The 21,632-nt window shown below is 44.1% G+C and overlaps 2 protein-coding genes across 2 annotated transcripts in view; both read left to right on the top strand.

Annotated features, from left to right (window-relative positions):
* Positions 1-14,529, top strand: part of LOC109876613 (plasma membrane calcium-transporting ATPase 1-like) — a gene marked incomplete at its 5' end in the record, with an annotated part of 32,820 nt that extends 18,291 nt beyond the window's left edge. Inside the window, 9 exons of the mRNA XM_031819090.1 lie at positions 470-557; positions 676-782; positions 1,411-1,602; positions 3,465-3,678; positions 4,600-4,811; positions 5,301-5,408; positions 8,908-9,096; positions 9,794-9,886; positions 11,993-14,529. Coding sequence (XP_031674950.1) covers positions 470-557; positions 676-782; positions 1,411-1,602; positions 3,465-3,678; positions 4,600-4,811; positions 5,301-5,408; positions 8,908-9,096; positions 9,794-9,886; positions 11,993-12,361 — 1,572 coding nt within the window. The remainder of the gene's footprint in view (positions 1-469; positions 558-675; positions 783-1,410; positions 1,603-3,464; positions 3,679-4,599; positions 4,812-5,300; positions 5,409-8,907; positions 9,097-9,793; positions 9,887-11,992) is intronic.
* Positions 14,530-15,200: 671 nt separating this feature from the next.
* On the top strand, positions 15,201-20,080 carry LOC109876615 (mesoderm-specific transcript homolog protein). The gene is given in 8 exon segments (XM_031819091.1): positions 15,201-15,720; positions 16,065-16,257; positions 18,833-18,912; positions 19,179-19,227; positions 19,230-19,255; positions 19,569-19,649; positions 19,651-19,706; positions 19,978-20,080. Coding segments are annotated over 7 exon segments (534 nt in total). The 5' UTR covers positions 15,201-15,720; positions 16,065-16,103; the 3' UTR covers positions 20,066-20,080.
* The last annotated feature ends 1,552 nt before the right edge of the window (positions 20,081-21,632 follow it).

The raw sequence follows: 21,632 nt of genomic DNA, 5'->3' as shown, positions 1-21,632 counted from the left end.
CTCTGTTGATCTCAGTATTGAATATAATGTAGTCAGGAGTTTAGTACAATGACGGTCTGTTCCTTTGTACAAATGAATGAACTATCTCCAGACTGTCTAGAATGCTAATCTACACTGACTGACCTTGGCTCTAGGCAAGGAGGGAAGGCTTGAGATCTATAGAGCCTTTCTACCAGTGTCAAGAATAGACGGAACATTTAGAAAACGCTGACATCATTGTCAGTTTATAACCTGTGGCAAAATGTGTATGAACTTAGTACTCTCTTGAATTAAACGCTGTTACCTGACTTTTAAGACCGGGGCTCTATCCATTCTAATAAAATATAGGGTCTTACAAACCCTTCGAATGCATTGACAGAGTGTTTAATTTTGATTGGGAAATAAAACGCAGGAATTTAGAATTCCTTCAACAGGTTGATAGATGAAGAATTGGGATTGTAGGCTAATTAGTCTCATTTTTCCCTTCTAGATTGAACAAGAGCGCATTGATAAGATCTGGCCAAAACTCAGAGTACTTGCACGATCCTCACCCACCGACAAGCACACATTAGTCAAAGGTACTTCGCTTTGCTCTTTCAGGATGAAAATGAAAAATGTCATTTTCACAAGTCACAGTGTCCTGAAATCCGTCGTTTCAAATGTGTTATTTGGTAATATTTTTCTCTCTCCCCCCAGGTATCATTGACAGTACGGTCTTAGAACAGAGGCAGGTGGTAGCAGTCACAGGAGACGGCACCAACGACGGGCCCGCCTTGAAGAAAGCTGATGTCGGCTTCGCCATGGTGAGACTCATTTCTCTGCCAGTCCTATCACTAAGTAACATGTTGATACTAGTTGGCTGTAAATGATTGCCCGTACTGTATGGAATCTCATACTGCCCAGATAACCGTGAGTCAGATAACGATCATGATGGAACTTTAATCTGCACTTTTTATATGGGGAGTCAAAAACGATCTTTGCATTGTAAACTTAATGGATTTAATTTACTGCATGTTTACAAAGCATCACAATTAATGTAATCATGTGTAAAAAAGAGAGAAAGATGTGGAACTAAAGTTCAACAAATTTGACTGACTGATAACATCACACTCTAGTGACCAATGGCCACCACATATCGGCACATATCAACAGTAACAACAAACGTACTGCACCGCAATTACATGTGTATAGGGCTACGACTACTTGAATATGGAACTCTTGTTTCTCTTACGCATTTTGACTTAATGAGACCGTTATGAGTTGACAGAGGGGTAGACGGGGATATGAGGAACGGTATGAAGGTTTGGAGTGGGGATTGAACCCTTGTCTCCGGGGAGAGAAATATGTGTGTCCAGAGCGGAGGGCTTTAACACTAGACCACGGCTCTGCATAACTTCAATATAGAACTTAATGTGTGTGTGTCACCTGCAGGGTATCGCCGGCACAGACGTGGCCAAGGAGGCATCTGACATCATCCTAACGGACGACAATTTCAGCAGCATCGTCAAGGCGGTGATGTGGGGCCGCAACGTCTACGACAGCATCTCCAAGTTCCTCCAGTTCCAGCTCACCGTTAACGTAGTGGCCGTCATCGTGGCCTTCACCGGCGCCTGCATCACGCAGGTAACACACAAACTAGGGATGGGCACGGTTATGCAGATATCCCACCGGATGGTGCCATTCCATTACATGGGAGAGTATTCATTTGTAAGAAGAATATAGGCCTATTTTAATACTGAAAAAGATTTGTCTGAAATGAAATGAAATTGTCTGACATTGCTACATAGCCTACAAGATAGACCATTGGGGAGGCAGGTAGCCTAGTGGTTAGAGCGTTGGGCCAGTAACCGAAAGGTTGCTAGATCGAATCACCAAGCTGACAAGGTAAAAATCTGTCGTTCTGCCCCTGAACAAGGCAGTTAACCCACTGTCCCTAGTCCGTCATTGTAAATAAGAATTTGTTCTTAACTGACTTGCCTGGTTAAATGAGAGGGAAAAAAAGTAATTATTTATTTTTTAATACAAGTTTTGACAGTTATGTGAGCACCTGTAAAAAGGACTGGCATGTAGCCTACACATCTGTTTCACCAGATGGTGTGATAGATAAACTATGGCAGCAACAAGATTGTCTAACTAGTGCGTGTCGGTTTGGCTACTTTCTCTCCCTCCATGCCTCACACAGACTCACACACACCTGCTCCTCCCCCACCTTCGGCTGAAACAAGCAGAGCACAGCACCCCAGCTCTGTCGCGCGTTGATATGACTCATTGTATGTGAAATGCAGAAAATCTAAGCGCTGTGCTCTTGGTTTTGATTTGCATTCAGAGGGGACTAGAGGGTTTGGTTCTTAGGAGCAGCACCAGGATCTATCCTCCCTTAGCTTGAATGGCAAGATTTGTCACCTATGACTGAAGAGTGTGTGTGTGTGTATCCACAATGACTGAGGCAGTACAAAATGGAGCAACCAATTTATTCTAATGTATTCCCTTGGATCAGAGCTGCTTTTCAGGTTCTCTGACTAGAGGTAGCAATCATCCGCCCCTATTTGACCTGTTGGTCACAGCAGCCGCCAAATTAGTGCTCATCCAGGCGTAAAACAATGGTAAATGGGCCTGCAATAGAAACGGAACAAACAGCTATTTAAAGCTCCGGACCTGAGCTGTGTGCATTATCCAACAGTGCTGTAATTTTGAGATAATGAGTGATGAGTGGCTGAGCATTTACTAGAGGGCCACATGGGTCAAGAGACACACACACACACACACACACTGAATGCTAGTGTAGATGCGAATGTGTTTATCTGTGTGTAGCTAGCCATTCTGCTAGCATGCTAAGCTGCACAATGTATGAAGTTAGCTGCTTTGCTAGCATGCTAAGCTGTCAATGTGTATATGGACGTTTGTAGCTCGCTAGCTCCTCTGCTGGTGTGAAGTGGTTTGCCTCTACTGGAGCCCAAATAGCTCTGGTGAGTCAGCAAGTGGACACCTGTATAGCCGCTTGTGTCATTTCTGAGCCGTGTGTGGGCTACTGAAGTCTTTTAGCTTTCAATGATCACTGCTCAGGCAGCATTTGCTCTTGGACGTTTGTAGCTCGCTAGCTCCTCTGCTGGTGTGAAGTGGTTTGCCTCTACTGGAGCCCAAATAGCTCTGGTGAGTCAGCAAGTGGACACCTGTATAGCCGCTTGTGTCATTTCTGAGCCGTGTGTGGGCTACTGAAGTCTTTTAGCTTTCAATGATCACTGCTCAGGCAGCATTTGCTCTTCGTGTTATGGCCTGCACTTCTTTGAATGCGTTGGTTGGATTTGTGCAGTGTGTCTACAGTCTGACGTTGGGATAGTGTGGAGGATGTTATGTAAGTAGTACTGACTGCATGAGTAATCTTTCTGACTCTGTCCTGCTCTCACCCCCTTTCTGTATCTCTCCTCTTTCCACTCTCTTCCCTCTGTCTCCCCCTATCCTTTTCCTACCTCCCTCTCTCCCGCCAGGACTCTCCTCTGAAAGCTGTCCAGATGCTCTGGGTGAACCTGATCATGGACACCTTTGCCTCCCTGGCCCTGGCCACTGAGCCCCCCACTGAGTCTCTACTGCTGAGGAAGCCTTACGGCCGCAACAAGCCCCTCATCTCCCGCACCATGATGAAGAACATCCTTGGCCACGGAGTCTACCAGCTCATCATCATCTTCACCCTGCTCTTCGTAGGTAAAGTAGTAGTGTGTCTGTGTAGAAGCGTGTGTGTTTTTCATTCTCTGCATCTCACTCTAATTGCACACTGAGCTGAAACAACTTACCATATGCCATGGAATTTCACATGGGTATTAGGCGGTCTTGATCGACTGGCTCTCTGATGGTGTCATCTTTACTGCCACCTTAACTAGGGCGGCAGATAGGCTAGCGGTTAGAGCGTTGGGCCAGTAACCGAAAGGTTGCTTGTTCATATACCTGAGCCGACAAGGTGAAGACCCTGATGATGTGCCCTTGAGCAAGGCACTTAACCTTAATTTGCTCCAAGGGCGTGTACAACGGCTGCAAAACAACACATTTCACTGTCCAATGTCAGATTAACCTCAGTCGGCAGAAGGCTGAGAACATTTGAACGTTTAAGTGAAATTTGCTGATCTTTTGATGTGAAAGAGGTGTTCTGATCTCAATGGGACTACCGCGAGCAGCTGAGCAAGATGCAGCACTTGGCTCTCACACAGTATCTGCACATGTGCAAGGGTTCGTTTTAACGCTGTTAGTGCGTGGTAGCCACCGGACCAAAACAGCGGTGAAGTTGAGCCTTATGCTTCAACGTTCTTAGTAGTTTGACCCACCATACTGTTTCCTTTCTGCATCTACATCATAACACTGAGTCTACCTTTAAATCATTCCACAGAGGGCCAAGTGTCTGCAGGTTTTAGTTTTTTCCTTTCAATTAAGACCTAAACAACCAGGTGAGGGGAGTTCCTTACTAATTAGTGACCTTAATTCATCAGTCAAGTACAAGGGAGGAGCAAAAACCCGCAGACACCCTCTGAAATGAGTTTGACACGTGATCTAGATAAAATAAAGATATTTCAAAAAGGTAGTGGGTCAACGCTTCACCTCCCCCGTCTCTCTCCTCTCTCTCTCTCCTCCCAGGTGAGCAGATCTTTGACATCGACAGCGGGCGGTATGCACCCCTCCACTCGCCTCCCTCGGAGCACTACACCATTATTTTCAACACCTTCGTCCTACTGCAGCTCTTCAACGAGATCAACGCCAGAAAGATCCACGGCGAGCGCAACGTCTTCGACGGCATCTTCAACAACCTCATCTTCTGCTCCATCGTCTTTGGCACCTTTATCATCCAGGTAACACTTGTGGTGTCTAGTGTCTTCAGACTGTAGCATGTCTGCTTGCTGGAGTTGCTCACTGCTTTAAACAGGCACCATTTAACTTGCGACTTGCAATTAGTGTATTTGTCTTCAGATGGCTAGGTGAGACAACCACATCACAGTCGTAGTGAGTACATTTTCCCTCATTTAAAGTAGTGATCAGCAAATCCAGCGCTAGGGTTCATTTAAGATTCTCTTAGAAGAGGGTTTCAGATGTTTAGGGAAGATGGGTTCTTCGCCATATATAAAAAGGCCAGGGCTCCCTTAAATGAGTCTTCTCAATGGCTCTCACCTGGATAAATAAAGAATCAATAAAAACGAAGCCCAAACCATATTCATACATGGTACACATGAAACCTGTTATAACACGCATATCTGTCAAATGGAATTACCAGCAAACCAAGAAACCGTGAATGAAAATGAGCTTGACCCCTAAATATGTTTCTTTCTTCTCCGGCCTCTCAGATAGTCATAGTGCAGTGGGGAGGCAAACCTTTCAGCTGCGTGGGCCTGAGCATCGACCAGTGGCTATGGTGCACCTTTCTGGGCTTTAGCAGTCTCCTCTGGGGTCAGGTAAGAAGACCCACACACACACACACACAGTGAGTTGCAAGTGCGTCACCTGTAACTTTCCAACACTGCCCCATCCGTCAGGGATACACTACTGCCCCAATGTGGCAGTGTTGGGTAGCTGAATTGCCACACTGTATTGAAATGGCTAGTTGGATGATGATCTTTACAGAAGGATCTAGAATTCCTGATTTGAGCGCTGTCATGTTATTTCTGAAATATCTATTGTATTACAATTTCCTGTTGACCTTTTTTTATGTTGTGGATTGTGATGTCATTAGTTGTGCATATTGTGATGCTGACCTAGCAAGTAAATGGCCGGACATGATCACAGACCAAACATTGCTTTGTCACCAGTAGGGTTGCACATTTTGGGGAATATTCAGAGGTGGAAACTTTCCATGGGAATATATGCAAATTAATATTAATACCATGTAGATATTTTTGCATTGGATATATTTACCACATCATATGGAGACAGAAACATAAACCCTTTTTCCTTACTATAAGTAGGCATAATTGCAAATGATTAAATCCTTCCAATAGAACAAATATATATATTTTGTTAAGAATTTAACTTCAATTAAATGAGTTGACTCTTCACATGGGATGATTTCACTGAACAACAAAATAAAGGGAATATTGAATGATCCCCAAAGATTCATCACATCTCCCCCCAAAAATATTCAACATGCATCTGTAAAATTATAGTCTAGAAACAACTAAAGCTTTGGTTGTCTTCCTCTCAGGCTTCCATGTCTTCTTCCTGGACCACCTCAATGTCCACCTCTTGAACATCAGACTCGGAGGCCTCATCTTCACTGTCATTTTCCAACCTTGTTGAGGATGGTTTGTCAGGCTCAAAAAGCCTCAGATTTGCCCGGATGGCCACCAATTTTTCAACCCTTGCATTGGTCAGCCTGTTGCGTGCTTTGGTGTGTGTTCCCAAACAAGGGCCAGTTGTGCTCTGAGGTGGCTGAGGTTGGTGGGATTTAGAGGATAATGGAGGCGCCTCAGATCCACAGTCCCTTCCACCAGGTGGCTGATAAGATATGTTGGCACGACTGTCATTGCATCTCCATCCCAAAGCCCTTGCTTGGAAGTGTGCTTCGCCAGACTGCCAAGAACCTTGCCCTCATCCAGGCCAAGGTGGCAAACACTGTAGTGATGACACCATAGGCCTTGTTGATCTCTGCACCAGACAGGATGCTCTTGCCGACATACTTGGGGTCCAACATGTACGCTGCGGCGTGTATGGGCTTCAGGCAGAAGTCTTCACGCTTTTTGATGTATTTCAGAACAGCAGTTTCCTGTTCTGTTCAGTTTCCTCTGCAACAGTGAAGTGGGCTGGGCAGTATGGATTTCTTCTCTTACATCTGAACATCAGGCATCGTCTCCCTCAATCCGTGCAATGGCTACTGCTATCGGTTTCAGGCTGCTTACCACTCTCTCCCAAAATATCTCAACCAGGAGGATTCTCTTGATGGGGCTGTCCATATCAGCAGACTTCCCCTCCAGGAGACTGTCAAACATGATGACAACACCACCCCAACAGGTGTTGCTGGGCAGCTTCAATGTGGTGCTCTTATTCTTCTCACTGAGGTAGATAGGTAGATTGTAGAGTGAGGTAGATTGTTGCTAAAACTTGACGACCATTCACATACCTAACCATTTCCTTGGCTCTCTTGTCGAGTGTATCCATTGTTTTCAGTGCCATGATGTCCTTGAGGAGCAGATTCAATGCATGAGCAAGCACAGCCAATGGGTGTGATGTGAGGGTTGGACTCCTCCACTTTAGACCAAGCAGCCTTCATGTTCGCAGCATTGTCTGTCACCAGTGCAAATACCGACTGTGGTCCGAGGTCATTGATGACTGCCTTCAGCTCATCTACAATGTAGAGACCGGTGTGTCCATTGTCCCTTGTGTCTGTGTTCTTGTAGAATACTGGTTTGAGGGGTGGAGATGATGTAGTTAATTATTCCTTTCCCACGAACATTCGACCACCCATCAGAGATGATTGCAATACAGTCTGCTTTCTCTATGATTTACTTGAACTCAGTTGAACTCTGCACCCAGCAAATGAGTAGAAGCATGTCTGGTTGGAGGGGTGTATGCTGGGCGAAGCACATTCAGCAATCTCTTCCAATACACATGGCCTGTGAGCATCAGAGGTGAACCAGTTGCATACACAGCTCGAGCAAGACATTCATCAGCATTTCTCTGACTACGTTCCTCCATTGAGTAAAAAAAAAAATCTGATTCCAGGAGGACCATGAGCTGTTGCTATCGATAAGGTGTCTGATTCATAATTTTCACCTCTAATAGAAGTAGAGGGACTTTTGTCAGAGCTTGTTTGTTGTAAGCACTGAGGGAACTTTATGCACTTGGCCAGATGATTCTTGCATTCTTTACATATGATTTGGCACTGTATTTGCAAATGTACACAGCTTTTCCTTCAACATTAGCTGCAGTGAAATGTCTCCACACATCAGATGGTGCCTGTGACGCCACAGGCACCATCTGATGTGTGGAGACATTTCACTGCAGCTAATTCCCTGTAAAGAAAAGGAAAAATTAGTTTTTAAAAAACGAATACAATTCCATGTACAGATAAATAGTTAAGCCGTTAGATTAAACAACTCTTTATAAGATAAATGTTTTAAAATGAAACATGTATGGAAACAGGTGAATTAACACTCCTCAGTTAGCAAGCTAAAATCCACATGGTAGCAAAAACTAACTATCTGAAACTTAACAGGTTACAAATTATTTAAACACACTTTGCTGTAGGCTACAATTTTACTCATTAACAAAAATGTCATGTAAAATATATTCACCCCACCTAGTATTGTAATCAAAACTTACCAGAAAGCATGTAGTCCTTGGCTCAGACAGTGTAGTAGTGTGGGCTCAATAGCATCTCATTGATGTGCAAGATCTTGAGAATCAGCTGTACATGTGATGGAAGAGTGCACTGTGCATGTGATGGAAGTGTGCACTGTGCATGCAGGGGGCTGCAATTCCATTGAATTGGCGATAGTTTAACCAAAATATGCCACAAGACCTAGAATTGCCTTGTATATCCCACAAAAAAAGTTTACTGTTATAAAGCAAACTTTGTTTTTATGAATTTAAGCAAAATTCCCCAAATTCCTGGGCTTAACTGCCCATGGAAAATTTCCTGAAAAAGGTCCCGACCCTTTGCAACTCTAGTCACCAGACAACAACCCATTACTTTTGCATCAGTCACATTTATTTTCCGAGCTGACTTCCTGTGGAAACTGGTTGTTCGGTTAACAGATGCGCATTGTGTGAGGCTGCCTGTTGTGCACCTGTTGCAGTCCAGCCTGTCATTGCATATATACCAGTAACCTGTGCCTATGCTGTCTGTATGTTAGTAGTCAGTCCTCTGTGATAGAGATGGGATTTGTGGTCCAATATTGCAGACACGGTTTGGACTGTGATAAGCTCTTAACCTCTCTGCCCCTCTCCTCCCTCCAGCTGATCTCATCCATCCCCACCAAAAGTCTGAGGTTCCTGAAGTCTGCCGGCCACGGCACCCAGAGGCAGGAGATCCCTGACGAGGAGCTGGAGGACATGGAGGAAATGGAGGAGATCGACCACGCCGAGCGCGAGCTGCGCCGTGGACAGATCCTCTGGTTCAGGGGCCTCAACCGTATCCAGACTCAGGTAATGTCCTCCTTGACCGCGTCTCCACCGATGTCCACCAAAGAGGAATCACAAGCCATAAGGTTAACTCTACGCACTTCTCATCCCCTTTCCCTTTCTCTCAGCACTTTGAGAGAACAGCTGGCATGTTCCCCTCAAAATCATTCTTATGACTTGGATTTTCTGTTTGCTTTGGAAAGCTCAAGCAAGGTCCTTTTTGCCTATTTCTATTTCTCTTTCTAACAAGCCAAGTTGAACATGATAATGTGATGGTCAATGAAGAGAAGCCCCTTTTATGTGATACTGAGAAGACCACATGCAGAGCAGGTACAGGTATCTTAAAGGGCCAGGAGTGAAAGGTATTTGAATATGGGAGGATTTTTTTTTATGAGGAAATGTAAAGCTTCAGACCAGGCTCAGGGAGAAACCTTCAGATCAGTGCCTTTCACCCCCTTTCTCTCTCTACTGCTATATCTCTCTGAGTGGGGGGAAATATACCTTTCTATTATATTTTGGTGCCTTTTCTCTCACCTTTCTCTGGTTTCTTTCACTCTTGGTCTCCTCTTGTTCTCTCGCCCCTCTCTCGCTCTGCCTCTCTCTCTCGTCTCTCTCGCTCGTCTCTCTCGCCCTTTCTCCCTCGCCCTTTCTCTCTCGCTTCTCCTCTTGCTGTGGTTTCTGGGCTCTATCCTCTCCTGTCACCCTCTCTGATTCCTTGCAGATGGATGTAGTGAGTGCCTTCCAGAGCGGAAGCTCCTTTCAGGAGCGCCAGCTAAGGCGGCAGCCCTCCACCTCCAGCCAACAACAGCACGATGTAACCAATGTTTCTAGCCCTACACATGTAGCCTTTTCTACTACTGCCACTGACGCCAACACCGCTTCTTCCACTGTGGGGTGTGAGTGTGTGTTTCCTTAGTGCATGAAAATCTAACATCTTCCTCTTCTACTCTCTCGCCTAACGTTGAATTCATTCACTCTTACTTGTCCCTTTTCTTAAAAAAATACAAAAAACAACCATATCTTCCATGTTGCTTGGTAACATAACTGCTGTATATGGATGTACTGTAACACCCACAAGGTCACCACGAGTTCTAAGGGCTTTTTCTGTGTCACATCTTGTTTTCTGTTCCTGCTTCTGCTTCATTCTCTGAAGATAGAGGTTGAGGGAGGGAGGAGCTAGAGGAACATTGGATTGACGTTGTTGTCTGGTCACGTCTGCTGCTGTGCCCCTCCCCCCTGGCTGGCCCCCCTGGCTACTTAGCGCTCTTGTGGGCCTTGTTGTCGCAGCTCTGGCCCCTCTATAGTAGCTATGTAAATGTTTTGAGTATAAGCCCATGGTCACGGTAGATGGTAGTGCTTAAAATCCCCCCTAAAAACAGAGGTTGTCTCTGACTGAGCATAAACAAGTTATTTCTCTCTCCAAATGTAAACATATTGTCAATGTTTTGGTTACGTTGGTCAACGTTCACCGCCTAACCAATAATGAATGACCTTTCCCATTTTAGACCGGACTGGTTCTTTCTCAGGGTCTTTCCAGGGTGAAGTCCAGTCCAGAGTGTTAAGTCGGTCTGGGTATTCTAGCCACCTTGTCGCTCCACTAATAGACAATCAGTGGAACATTGCGGGGGCTGCTGTACTGTGTGCAGGAGGCTCCTGGAATGTCTGTGTCCTCTCCTCTGCGGAATGGAATTTCGGCATCCCGCAAATAACCAAGTCCCTTCCCAAATGAACCTTCTTTCCTTAGACCCAGACTCAGGGCTTTGATGTGTTCTGAGTGTACTAACTGTTCTCTACCAGGGAGTGTGTCTGTGTGACCTCAACTGGTCTCTTTCAGACTGGCTGACCTGCAGTTGCAGACATGGATTGTATTATAACTGCTGTGATGTTTCTTCAGAGGCTTTGAGACTAGGGTGTTTTGACCATGTTTTCATTTCCATTTCTCTCTTTGGTTATAAGCCACATCTCCCTACTAAATGATGAACCCTCTCTTTCCAGGTGCTTCGCTGATGAGAGAACCCTTAATATTTAGGATTGATATCATTTGATGTACTTTTTGTGTGTGTACTGTCCACTGTTTCCCCCCCCTCAAAAATTAAGCCAACAAGCACCCGAATCTTACTGACTCCAACCATATTCCTCCTTAGATTCTGTGAAATGTGTCATGGGCTATACTCAAAGGTTTACTACTGTTGAACACAAGGTAGCACCGCTCTGCATGGGTTCTGTCTCTATAGTCTGAGTGTTTCTTGTGCTGTTGCGTATCTAGCTATATATCAGCTTTAGACCTGCTTGGCTGCTGCAGTTTTTGTTTTCTCCACAACAGAATCAGTGACTGACCCTCCTCACCCTGAGCATGACCAAAATAACTAACCTATCTGTGTCCAAGCTTCTGTCCTCTATGAATGTGTTCTCATCTAGAACATGTCTCCATTTTTCTTGCATTTTGAATCATTAGGATTTTTGGAGCTGGATTTTTTAGTGATATTTTTTACTACTTTCCCTACTACCACCACCCCTCCTCCTCTCAATGGTTTGTTGAATACCGAGAGGAGTTTTCTTGAGGTGTGAAAGCCGATGGTAAGAGATGGTCCCACGACCCATTAACTTTTGACTGGTTTCTTCCACCACTCAGTGCTCAGTCTCAGTCCGAGGAAAGATGGTAACAAAAGAGATCAGGGTTTGACGACACAGTTTGACTGTAGCCTCCGGGACTAGTCCTCACTGCATACTTGCACGTCTTGAGAATTTCACAACAAAATCAATGGTGTTTTTTCATGTACCCCTTCCCAAACTCACCGCAATTTACCCATTTTTTTGTGTGTCCATGGTTTGAACTGCAACTGAAAATGCAAAATGTATATGTGTGCATGATTCTATGTTGAGACTGACTGTGTCCCCCTTACCCTCCCTCACCCAACAGATTCGGGTGGTGAATGCATTCCGCAGCTCCCTGTCCCCCTATGAGGGGCTGGAGAAGCCAGAGTCACGCAGCTCCATCCACAACTTCATGACCCACCCAGAGTTCAGGATAGAGGACTCGGAGCCCTCCATCCCCCTCATTGACGACACCGACGCCGAGGACGATGCCCCCACCAAGCGCAACTCCGCCTCCCCCCGCAACGTCACGCCTACCCCTCCTTCCCCGTCACTCTCGCCGACGCCCTCGCCCAACCAGAACAATAATGCAGTGGAGAGCGGCAACAACCACCTCTACGTGGAGGGCAACAAGGCAGCAGGGACCCCCTCGGCCCCAGGGAGCCCCTTACACAGCCTGGAGACCTCCCTCTGATTCTGAGCCAACCCTCAGCCACTACTACTACCACCACAGCCACGACGAGGAGCGACGGCAGAGGAAAGAAGGGGTAGAAGGGAGAGCGGATAGTCTTCTGTAAGCTTCAAGCTTGTGCTGGACTGAAATGAGCAAACATTCTCGAATGTAGTGTTTGGTTTTTATTTAATTAGAATTTATTTTTGTTCTTAAAAATAACCCTCGGGCAACGCGAGGGCTTCTTTTGTCTCTACCCCTCCCTCATTGATAACTTTTAGGTTGTTCTCGGTGCAAGAGGGGTGGATATAGACTCAGATTGAAAGTGACCTGTTTTTTTTATTCATATTATTTTAATGAGAGGGGGAGGGGTCCTCCTCCTGGCTTGAAGATCAGCTGGAAGAAATGAAAGATGACATTTAGCTTCTCTTTATCTGAATGGTGTATATTTATGTCTTTGGCCCTTGCTCATTCAGAAACGTTTTTTTCTGCTCCATTGGCTGTTAATATTTTTAATTATTTATGTTTTTGGAAAAAGCAGGTCTGTTTACAAAGTTTGTAGATACTTTTTTTCTGTTTGTAGACGAAAGAGCTTCCTGACGTACGATGCAGAAAAACGAGGGCCAGAGTAAAACATTGAATAAGAGGACTATTTCAGATACTGCTGTATTTTCAGGAAAAAAAGGGTGTTTCTATTGAAACTGAACTATTTTTGCCTGCAATTTTTATTTGTTATATATTTGTAGATAAATAGAAACCTTCTAGCCAAACAGATAAACACTAAGGCTTGTATAGCGAAGAGGTCCATTGGGGGGTGGAGAGTTTCAACAGGAGAAGGAAGGAGTAAGAACCCCCAGGGACTATCCATTCACATTTCTATAAATATTTACTACGTTCATTGCTTTAGCAGTTTCAATGTTCCGTTTTTCTCGTTCACAGGGAAGCTCAAAAGTCCTGTTTCTCATTTAATTGTGGGTTAAGGGGAGGGGTATTAAAATCCTAGTATATATTTTTTTTCACGTTTAAGAGTTCATAAAGGGAGTTTGGCAGTTGGTCATCACATTGAGAATCAGTTCTGTTTTTTCTTGTCTTTTTTTCACTCAGCGAAACTTCAGTCCCTGCCAATGTACAATATTGAAATTTGTTTACTCAGGCATAGAAAAGGGTTGAATTGAAAACGGATTCTATAAATTAAGAAAACATTTTAACTTCACATTTTTGGTCTTTAGGTAGTAAAATGTTGTATTGGTAAAAATAAAAGCAAGTGGATTATTTTCATATTTCATTCAATTATTTTCATTTATTTTTATGAAAACTTAAATTTCACCCAATGTATGGTTTGTTCACATTTTTAAACCCCCCCCCCCCCCCCCCCCAATAAGACTCCTTTTACAGTCATAAATGTTGCTGCATTTGACTTGTTTGTAGAATATTTTTGACACCTGATATACTGGAAAAAGTAAATTGACACATTTTTTAAGAATAAAAAGTCTAGGCATACATACACTGGTAACTGCACAGGGGTACTTTGTTTCAGAACACCTCCCTTGGGAACATTTTTATACAGACAACCATACAAATTGTACCTTTGTATTTTTATGGAAACGCAGACGATAACTTTCAACCTACTGAACCAGAGTTTTGGGGTTTGACACAAATTACACATTGGAACATTTGGGGTGGGGTGGGGCACTCACTAAAAAGGGTTGTGATTGGTTCTGATAGGAATATTTTTCTCAGGGTGGTAAATGGTATGAAATAAGATTACTAGGCTTTTATATAGGCCTGTGGTCAAAATACTAACACATTTTTTTATGTTGTGAAGTAGCTTATCAGCCATGTTGGGTTGTTTTTGTTTCGGCAGCAGGGTGCAGATTCTGACTGTTAAATCCCTCACCTGTTTAGACCTCTCACCTTAGCTGGGTGTAGGGGGCCAAGAGAGAGGGTGGGGGGGGTGTATGTTGAGTAGTTGCTCAATGACAATTATATATTGGGAAGACGTTTTTCTTGTTTTTACAACAACAAAAAAGCAGCTTGAAATTGCAAAAATGTAAAATGGGAATAAAAAAGAATCCATAGGTTTTTGTTCTGTAGATTCTTCCTCTAACGGGAATGAATGTTTATCCATCTGTTTTATGGATTATCATTTTTTTATCTTAACATTTGGAAATAAAAACTACTTCATGTCTGTTTTTCTTGAGTAATTTAAATGATTATCGTGATTGGATTTACATTTGAAACTTGAGTAATGTGTATGGTTTTTAAAAATAAAAAATTGATATTTAGCCTAAATAGAGCCATGTTTTTCATTTATCATGAGTAAAAGGCCACTTTAAAGAATAAAAAATAAAAAAATCCTAATCCTGTATTTTGGCTGAAAATGGCTCATAAATAGCCTGTGCACGCGCACATGGAAAAGTATTGCTCAAATCCAACAAACTGGAATAGAAGGTTGCTGATGAAGTTTGAAATGACACACTTTCATGTGTGATGTGTAAGACGTGGATCACAGAGCTTTGCCGTTTCGGATCCTTCATGTTTTATCTGTGCGCCTGCATCTGAATGAGGTTTATCTCTGGTGAGATATGTTTCTCAAATTGAAGTGAAATTGCAAAAAAAAAAATAATTGTTGACCTATAACATGTTTACATCTAAAATGCAGATTTGGTATTAAAAAAAAATACATTTAAATATACTTGTCCTTTTAATAATCGTATGATTCTGCTTAAAGTGAAACACCCATTCTGTCAGATGTCTGCTTAGTGCTTTAGTTGCTACGCTGCCATCTAGTGGCGAGTCTGGGTGGGGTTTGAAAGATACGCGGAAACGGGTAACCCGACACTAACAGTTCGTCCTCTGGATGGCTGCAGCAAGGTTATTTCCTCATGCATGGACAAGAAAAATATAGGATTATTTAATCATCATATATACCACATTCGCCTTGTCTCATTTTAATAATCAGTCAGTGATATTGATTATGGCACTGATAATCAGTAGGGTAACTTACGTTCCTTCTGGACTGCTGTTCCATTGATTCATGCAATGAGTAGCCTTCCCTAGTGTAATTTTGATTGTAATAGTCATATTCAAATCAGTATATGGTTTGTTACACGAAAGTGGACATTTGGAACGGGGCGCACGAATACAAAACCTCCAACACAAGTGACATGTATCATTGGCATGCTTATTGGACATCCACACCGACAGATGGCTCCTGAAGATTTAGCGCTCAGCACCCTGGCAATTCTCCATGCGACACCACAAAATAATACAATTCCCCGACCCTGCATTAATGCAGTGCACTGGGCCAAGGTTCGAAACCTACCCAAGTGACCCGGACGCACTGAGCGCATAGGAATGACAGAACCGCGACTCGGCTGTAGGTAGGTACAGCACTGACAGTGCCCCGGGCGGAAGTGTTATTTTAGTGTTAAGAATTGACACATTTCCAAGAGGTAGGCTAATGCTTTATTTTTTTAAACAATGATAGTATAGCCTATTGTTGCAAGGAGACCGTGACGTTTACATGTAGCCCACTATTTTGACGGTATTCCAAAGTCTAGTTTTGCCGAATATGTTGCTTCTAGAATTTAATAATAGACAGTAAGTAGCGGGGTGTCGCATGACATTATCACACAATAGGTCTGGCACTTATAGACCATTCATGTTAAAGGTTGATAGTAGCCTAAATTAAATGTCGTGCCGTGACCCCAGTGTTGTCTTCCAGGTTGCGGAATGCGAGACCGGCCCTCCTACCAACGGAAAGATGAGGGAATGGTGGCTTCTTGTGGGCTTGCTGTGCATTCCTCTGCTGGCAGTCTACCTGCACATCCCTCCTCCCCAACTGTCTCCAGCCCTCCTGACCTGGCGCTCTGCTGGAGCATTCTTCACTTTCAGGAGCAACAATATATTCTACAGGGGTAAGATTTGGCATCAGTAAGAGTAGAATAGAAGGATCGGGTGTATTCTCATTTGATTCAGATTATATACTCCAAACATCATACATTTGAAATTGAACTTGCTTATGAATCCATCTCTCTATCCCCTGCACATACCTGATAGTAGTGCACTGTACTGATTTTTAAAGACTAATTGAATGTGTCATTGAACCAATTGCACTTTATGGCAGCGAGTGTGGAGTCCACTTGCAAAACAAGATTTCCCCCAATGGGACAAACACCCCATTGAAACCTGAATGCAGAGTTCTGTAAGATTCACCTACATGTCCAGAGGAAAACTACAAACAATGCACGCAGGGCAGAATTAGACCAATATCCACTAATAATACAAACTAAAAACATGAGCAATTAAGTTTTGTTAACATCTAAAATACAGCGACCCCCTCTCATATTATTACCAAGCCCTGCAATGCCAAGAGTCCCCTCATCCAGCTGTTCCTGGGGCTGAGGTCACAAACCTGTTCTACAAACACACTGAAGCCTCAGGACCAGAACATCCAATCAGAATAAACCAAATTACAACAGTCAAAACGACATTACTTATTGGGAAACACAAAGCACAAAACAAATGCAGTGCTATCTGGCCCTAAATTGACAGTACACCACGGCAAACTATTTAAGCATGGTTTCTGATCAAAACCTTGACAAAGTACAGGCTCAGTGAGCACAGCCTTGCCATTGAGAAGGGTAGACAGAGGAAAACCTGGCTCCCTGTAGAGGAAAGGCTGTGCAACCACTGCACAACAGCAGAACCTGGCTCCCTGTAGAGGAAAGGCTGTGCAACCACTGCACAACAGCAGAACCTGAGACAGAGCTGCATTTCCTGACAAAATGTAAAAAATATATAACAATTTGAGTGTAATTACCCCAAATTTGAAACCCTTATTCAAGGTTTCAAAGACCTCTCTGATGAGAAAAGGCTACCCGTCCTGTTGGGGGAGGATGCTGAGAGCTGTGGGTTGGCAGCCCACTACATTGCTGCCTGACATAAAATGAGGGACAGTGTCTGATAGACCAACCAACCTTCACATGTCCTCTATGCCGTTGTTATTGTTCAATGTCTGGTTATTTTGACACTTGATTGTTGTTTTTACTGTTGTCATGGTGACAATATTATTTTAATTATGTTAATATTGTAAATCTCCAAAGTAAGCTTTGGCAATATGTACTCTTAAGTCATGCCAATAAAGCACATTTAATTCAATTTAATTGACAGGAGCGGGGTAGGCATTTATTTCACCTGTCCAGTTGTCACACATGAATGTGGGCGAAATAAAGAAACCAAGCTTTAATTAGCGTCTCATTACATTATTGAGATGCATGCAGTGGTGCAGACTGTACTGTAGCCATCTGGCTCCTTCATCAGTACAGACTACTGTAGCCATCTAGTGGCTCCTTCATCAGTACAGACTACTGTAGCCATCTAGTGGCTCCTTCATCAGTACAGACTACTGTGACCATCTAGTGGCTCCTTCATCAGTACAGACTACTGTAGCCATCTGGCTCCTTCATCAGTACAGACTACTGTAGCCATCTAGTGGCTCCTTCATCAGTACAGACTACTGTGACCATCTAGTGGCTCCTTCATCAGTACAGACTACTGTAACCATCTAGTGGCTCCTTCATCAGTACAGACTACTGTGACCATCTAGTGGCTCCTTCATCAGTACAGACTACTGTGACCATCTAGTGGCTCCTTCATCAGTACAGACTACTGTAGCCATCTAGTGGCTCCTTCATCAGTACAGACTACTGTGACCATCTAGTGGCTCCTTCATCAGTACAGACTACTGTAACCATCTAGTGGCTCCTTCATCAGTACAGACTACTGTGACCATCTAGTGGCTCCTTCATCAGTACAGACTACTGTAACCATCTAGTGGCTCTTCATCAGTACAGACTACTGTAACCATCTAGTGGCTCCTTCATCAGTACAGACTACTGTAGCCATCTAGTGGCTCCTTCATCAGTACAGACTACTGTAGCCATCTAGTGGCTCCTTCATCAGTACAGACTACTGTAGCCATCTAGTGGCTCCTTCATCAGTACAGACTACTGTGACCATCTAGTGGCTCCTTCATCAGTACAGACTACTGTGACCATCTAGTGGCTCCTTCATCAGTACAGACTACTGTAACCATCTAGTGGCTCCTTCATCAGTACAGACTACTGTAACCATCTAGTGGCTCCTTCATCAGTACAGACTACTGTAACCATCTAGTGGCTCCTTCATCAGTACAGACTACTGTAACCATCTAGTGGCTCCTTCAATCAGTACAGACGACTGTAACCATCTAGTGGCTCCTTCATCAGTACAGACTACTGTAACCATCTAGTGGCTCCTTCATCAGTACAGACTACTGTAGCCATCTAGTGGCTCCTTCATCAGTACAGTGAACAGTCTGGACTGCTAGAAGTTGGAGCCCATGTTCCAAGCAGCAGTTTTAGAAGCCCATTACTTTGACTATTTGTGGTGCGTGTAGCAGGTCATGGTATGTGAGGAACAATGTGTATGCTTGACTTTTTCCTCTACCAGAGACCTATGGTGCTGTAGGCAGCTCTGATGTGGTCATTCTCCTCCATGGCTTCCCTACCTCCAGCCTGGACTGGTACAAGGTAAGGAGATGAGAGAAAGGGGCTTATCTATAAAATGTTATGCACAGATCAATTGGTTTGGCTGGGATAATTCTTATTCCACATTCTCTCAGATGGTATATTGTGAACAGAGCCATGTTCAATAGGGCACACCGTAGCAAATGGTTTTGCAACCGGACATGAAAACAAGCATCCCTTTTTGGATTCATGTATTTTTGTATGCCTTATGAACATGACCCAGGTATCTGGACAGGTGTCTGAATGCCAGCTCTGTTTCTGTCTTACAGATATGGGAGCCCCTGAATCGGCGCTTTAACCGTGTCATTGCTCTGGACTTCTTGGTTTTGGCTTCAGTGACAAACCTGTGAGTCGCAGGCTATGGCAGAGTTTAATTGTGGGCTAGTTCGGGGTGAAACGGTCTGAGGCATCGGTTAGAATGCCAGGGAATCTACCAGGGAGAGAGACGACACTGTTTGTGGGTTATTGTGTACAACTGTAATGACAAAGCAAGCAAACAATTGCCAATAACTGAGGAAAGGCAAGTTATGCTAACCTATACACTACAGGAAAGTAGACCAGTAGGAAAATTGCATTAACAATCTTTAAAAAAAAAATCCAAATAAGCACATTTTGTTCTAGCTAAGGTGCTCACCTAGACTGACCTTTCTCCCTGACAGAGGCCCCACCGCTACTCCATCTTTGAGCAGGCCAGTGTTGTGGAGGCGTTGGTGTCCCACCTGGGTCTGACAGAGCAGAGGGGTCAACCTGCTCTCCCATGACTATGGAGACACTGTGGCCCTGGAACTGCTCTACAGGTGAGCTCTGCACTGCCGCACCAAGTACAATGAAGTTGCCCCTAAACATTGAGCCTGTGTCAGTTTTGCATTTCCCCCACTAATGGTCAACGTTGGGCTTGGAAGCCAACCCTGGAGGAACCATCATCACTGAAAGCACTCTGACATCATAGGGCTGCGTCTCAATAGTCGTGTTTTCCCTTCCATTACCCACAACACAGGAAAGGTGAAATATGATGGAGGCTGTAGAGCTTCTCCTGACTGACCCCTTCCCCATCTTTGTATCTCACAGGAGTGACCACAACAGGACTGGACACTTGACCATCAACAGCCTCTGTTTGTCCAATGGAGGTAGAGTACAGTTTCAGACCTTTTCCTGATTGGCTACAGGTAGCATAAACCATACTTAAGTCAAATGTACCATTTAAATGGACAAAGAAAGCCAGACAAACATTTTAAAGTAATTTATTCAAGTTGTAGAGCATCATAGCCTAATGATATCAGGATCCAGGTTAATACAGAGCTTGCCGAGCCAGGAATAGAAAAGTGTTAAATCTGCAACATCAGAAAGATGTAACAACCTTACCTAGTAGCCATACTGGTGTTACCCAGACAAATAACAACCCTGGGAAGACTCCAACCAGACACCACCCTTAGCCTGGGAAGACTCCAACCAGACACCACCCTTAGCCTGGGAAGAACCATGTTGTAGCCAACAAGAAACATGGATTATTCATGAAGTTGGGTCAATACTAAGAAATCATGAACATAAACCAGAAGATATCAGAAACCTTACTGCTGGTTCCTGGAAACATCCGGCGCCGACGGAGATGGCCGCTTCGCGTTCCTAGGAAACTATGCAGTATTTAATTTTTTATGTGTTATTTCTTACATTGGTACCCCAGGGAATCTTAGGTTTTATTACATACAGTCGGGAGGAACTACTGGATACAAGAGCAACGTCAACTCACCATCATTACGACCAGGAACTACGACTTTCCCGAAGCGGATCCTCTGTTTTGCCCACCACCCAGGACAATGGATCGGATCCCAGCCGGCGAACCAAAACAACGACACCGTAAAGGGGCAGACGAAGCGGTCTCTGGTCAGGCTCCAGAGACGAGCACATCGTGCACCGCTCCCTACCATACTACTCGCCAAGGTCCAGTCTCTTGACAACAAGGTTATAAAATCCGAGCAAGGGTAGCATTCCAGAGAGACATCAGAGACTGTAACGTTCTTTGCTTCATGGAAACATGGCTCACTCGAGACACGCTATCGGAGTCGGTACAGCCAGCCTGGTTTCTTCACGCATCTCGCCGACAGAAACCAGCATCTTTCTGGTAAGAATAGGGGCGGGGGTATGCCTTATGATTAACGAGACGTGGTGTGATCATAACAACATACAGGAACTCAAGTCCTTCTCTTCATCTAACCTTAGAATTCCTCACTATCAAATGTTGACCGCATTCTCTATCAAGAGAATTCTCGTCGATTATAATCACAGATTCATATATTCCCCCCAAGCAGACACATCGATGGCCATGAACTAACTTATTTGACTATGTAAACCACATATCCTGAGGCTGCATTCATTGTAGCTGGGTATTTTAACAAGGCTAATCTGAAAACAAGACTCCTTAATTCTATCAGCATATCGATTGTGCTACCAGGGCTGTAAAACCCTGGATCATTGTTATTCTAACTTCAGCAACGCATACACGGCCCTCCCCCGCCCTTTCGGAAAGCTGACCACGATTCCATTTTGTTGCTCCCTGCCTACAGACAGAGACTAAAACAAGAAGCTCCCGCACTCAGGTCTGTTCAACGCTGGTCCGACCAATCTGATTCCACGCTTCCGGATTGCTTCGATCACGTGGATTGGGATATGTTCCGCATTGCGTCAAACAACAACATTGACAAATACGCTGAGTCGGTGAGTGAGTT

This window comes from Oncorhynchus kisutch, unplaced genomic scaffold (genome assembly GCF_002021735.2).
Source record: "Oncorhynchus kisutch isolate 150728-3 unplaced genomic scaffold, Okis_V2 scaffold1829, whole genome shotgun sequence".
Taxonomy (NCBI): domain Eukaryota; kingdom Metazoa; phylum Chordata; class Actinopteri; order Salmoniformes; family Salmonidae; genus Oncorhynchus; species Oncorhynchus kisutch.
This window is presented reverse-complemented; position numbering and strand designations above follow the sequence as displayed.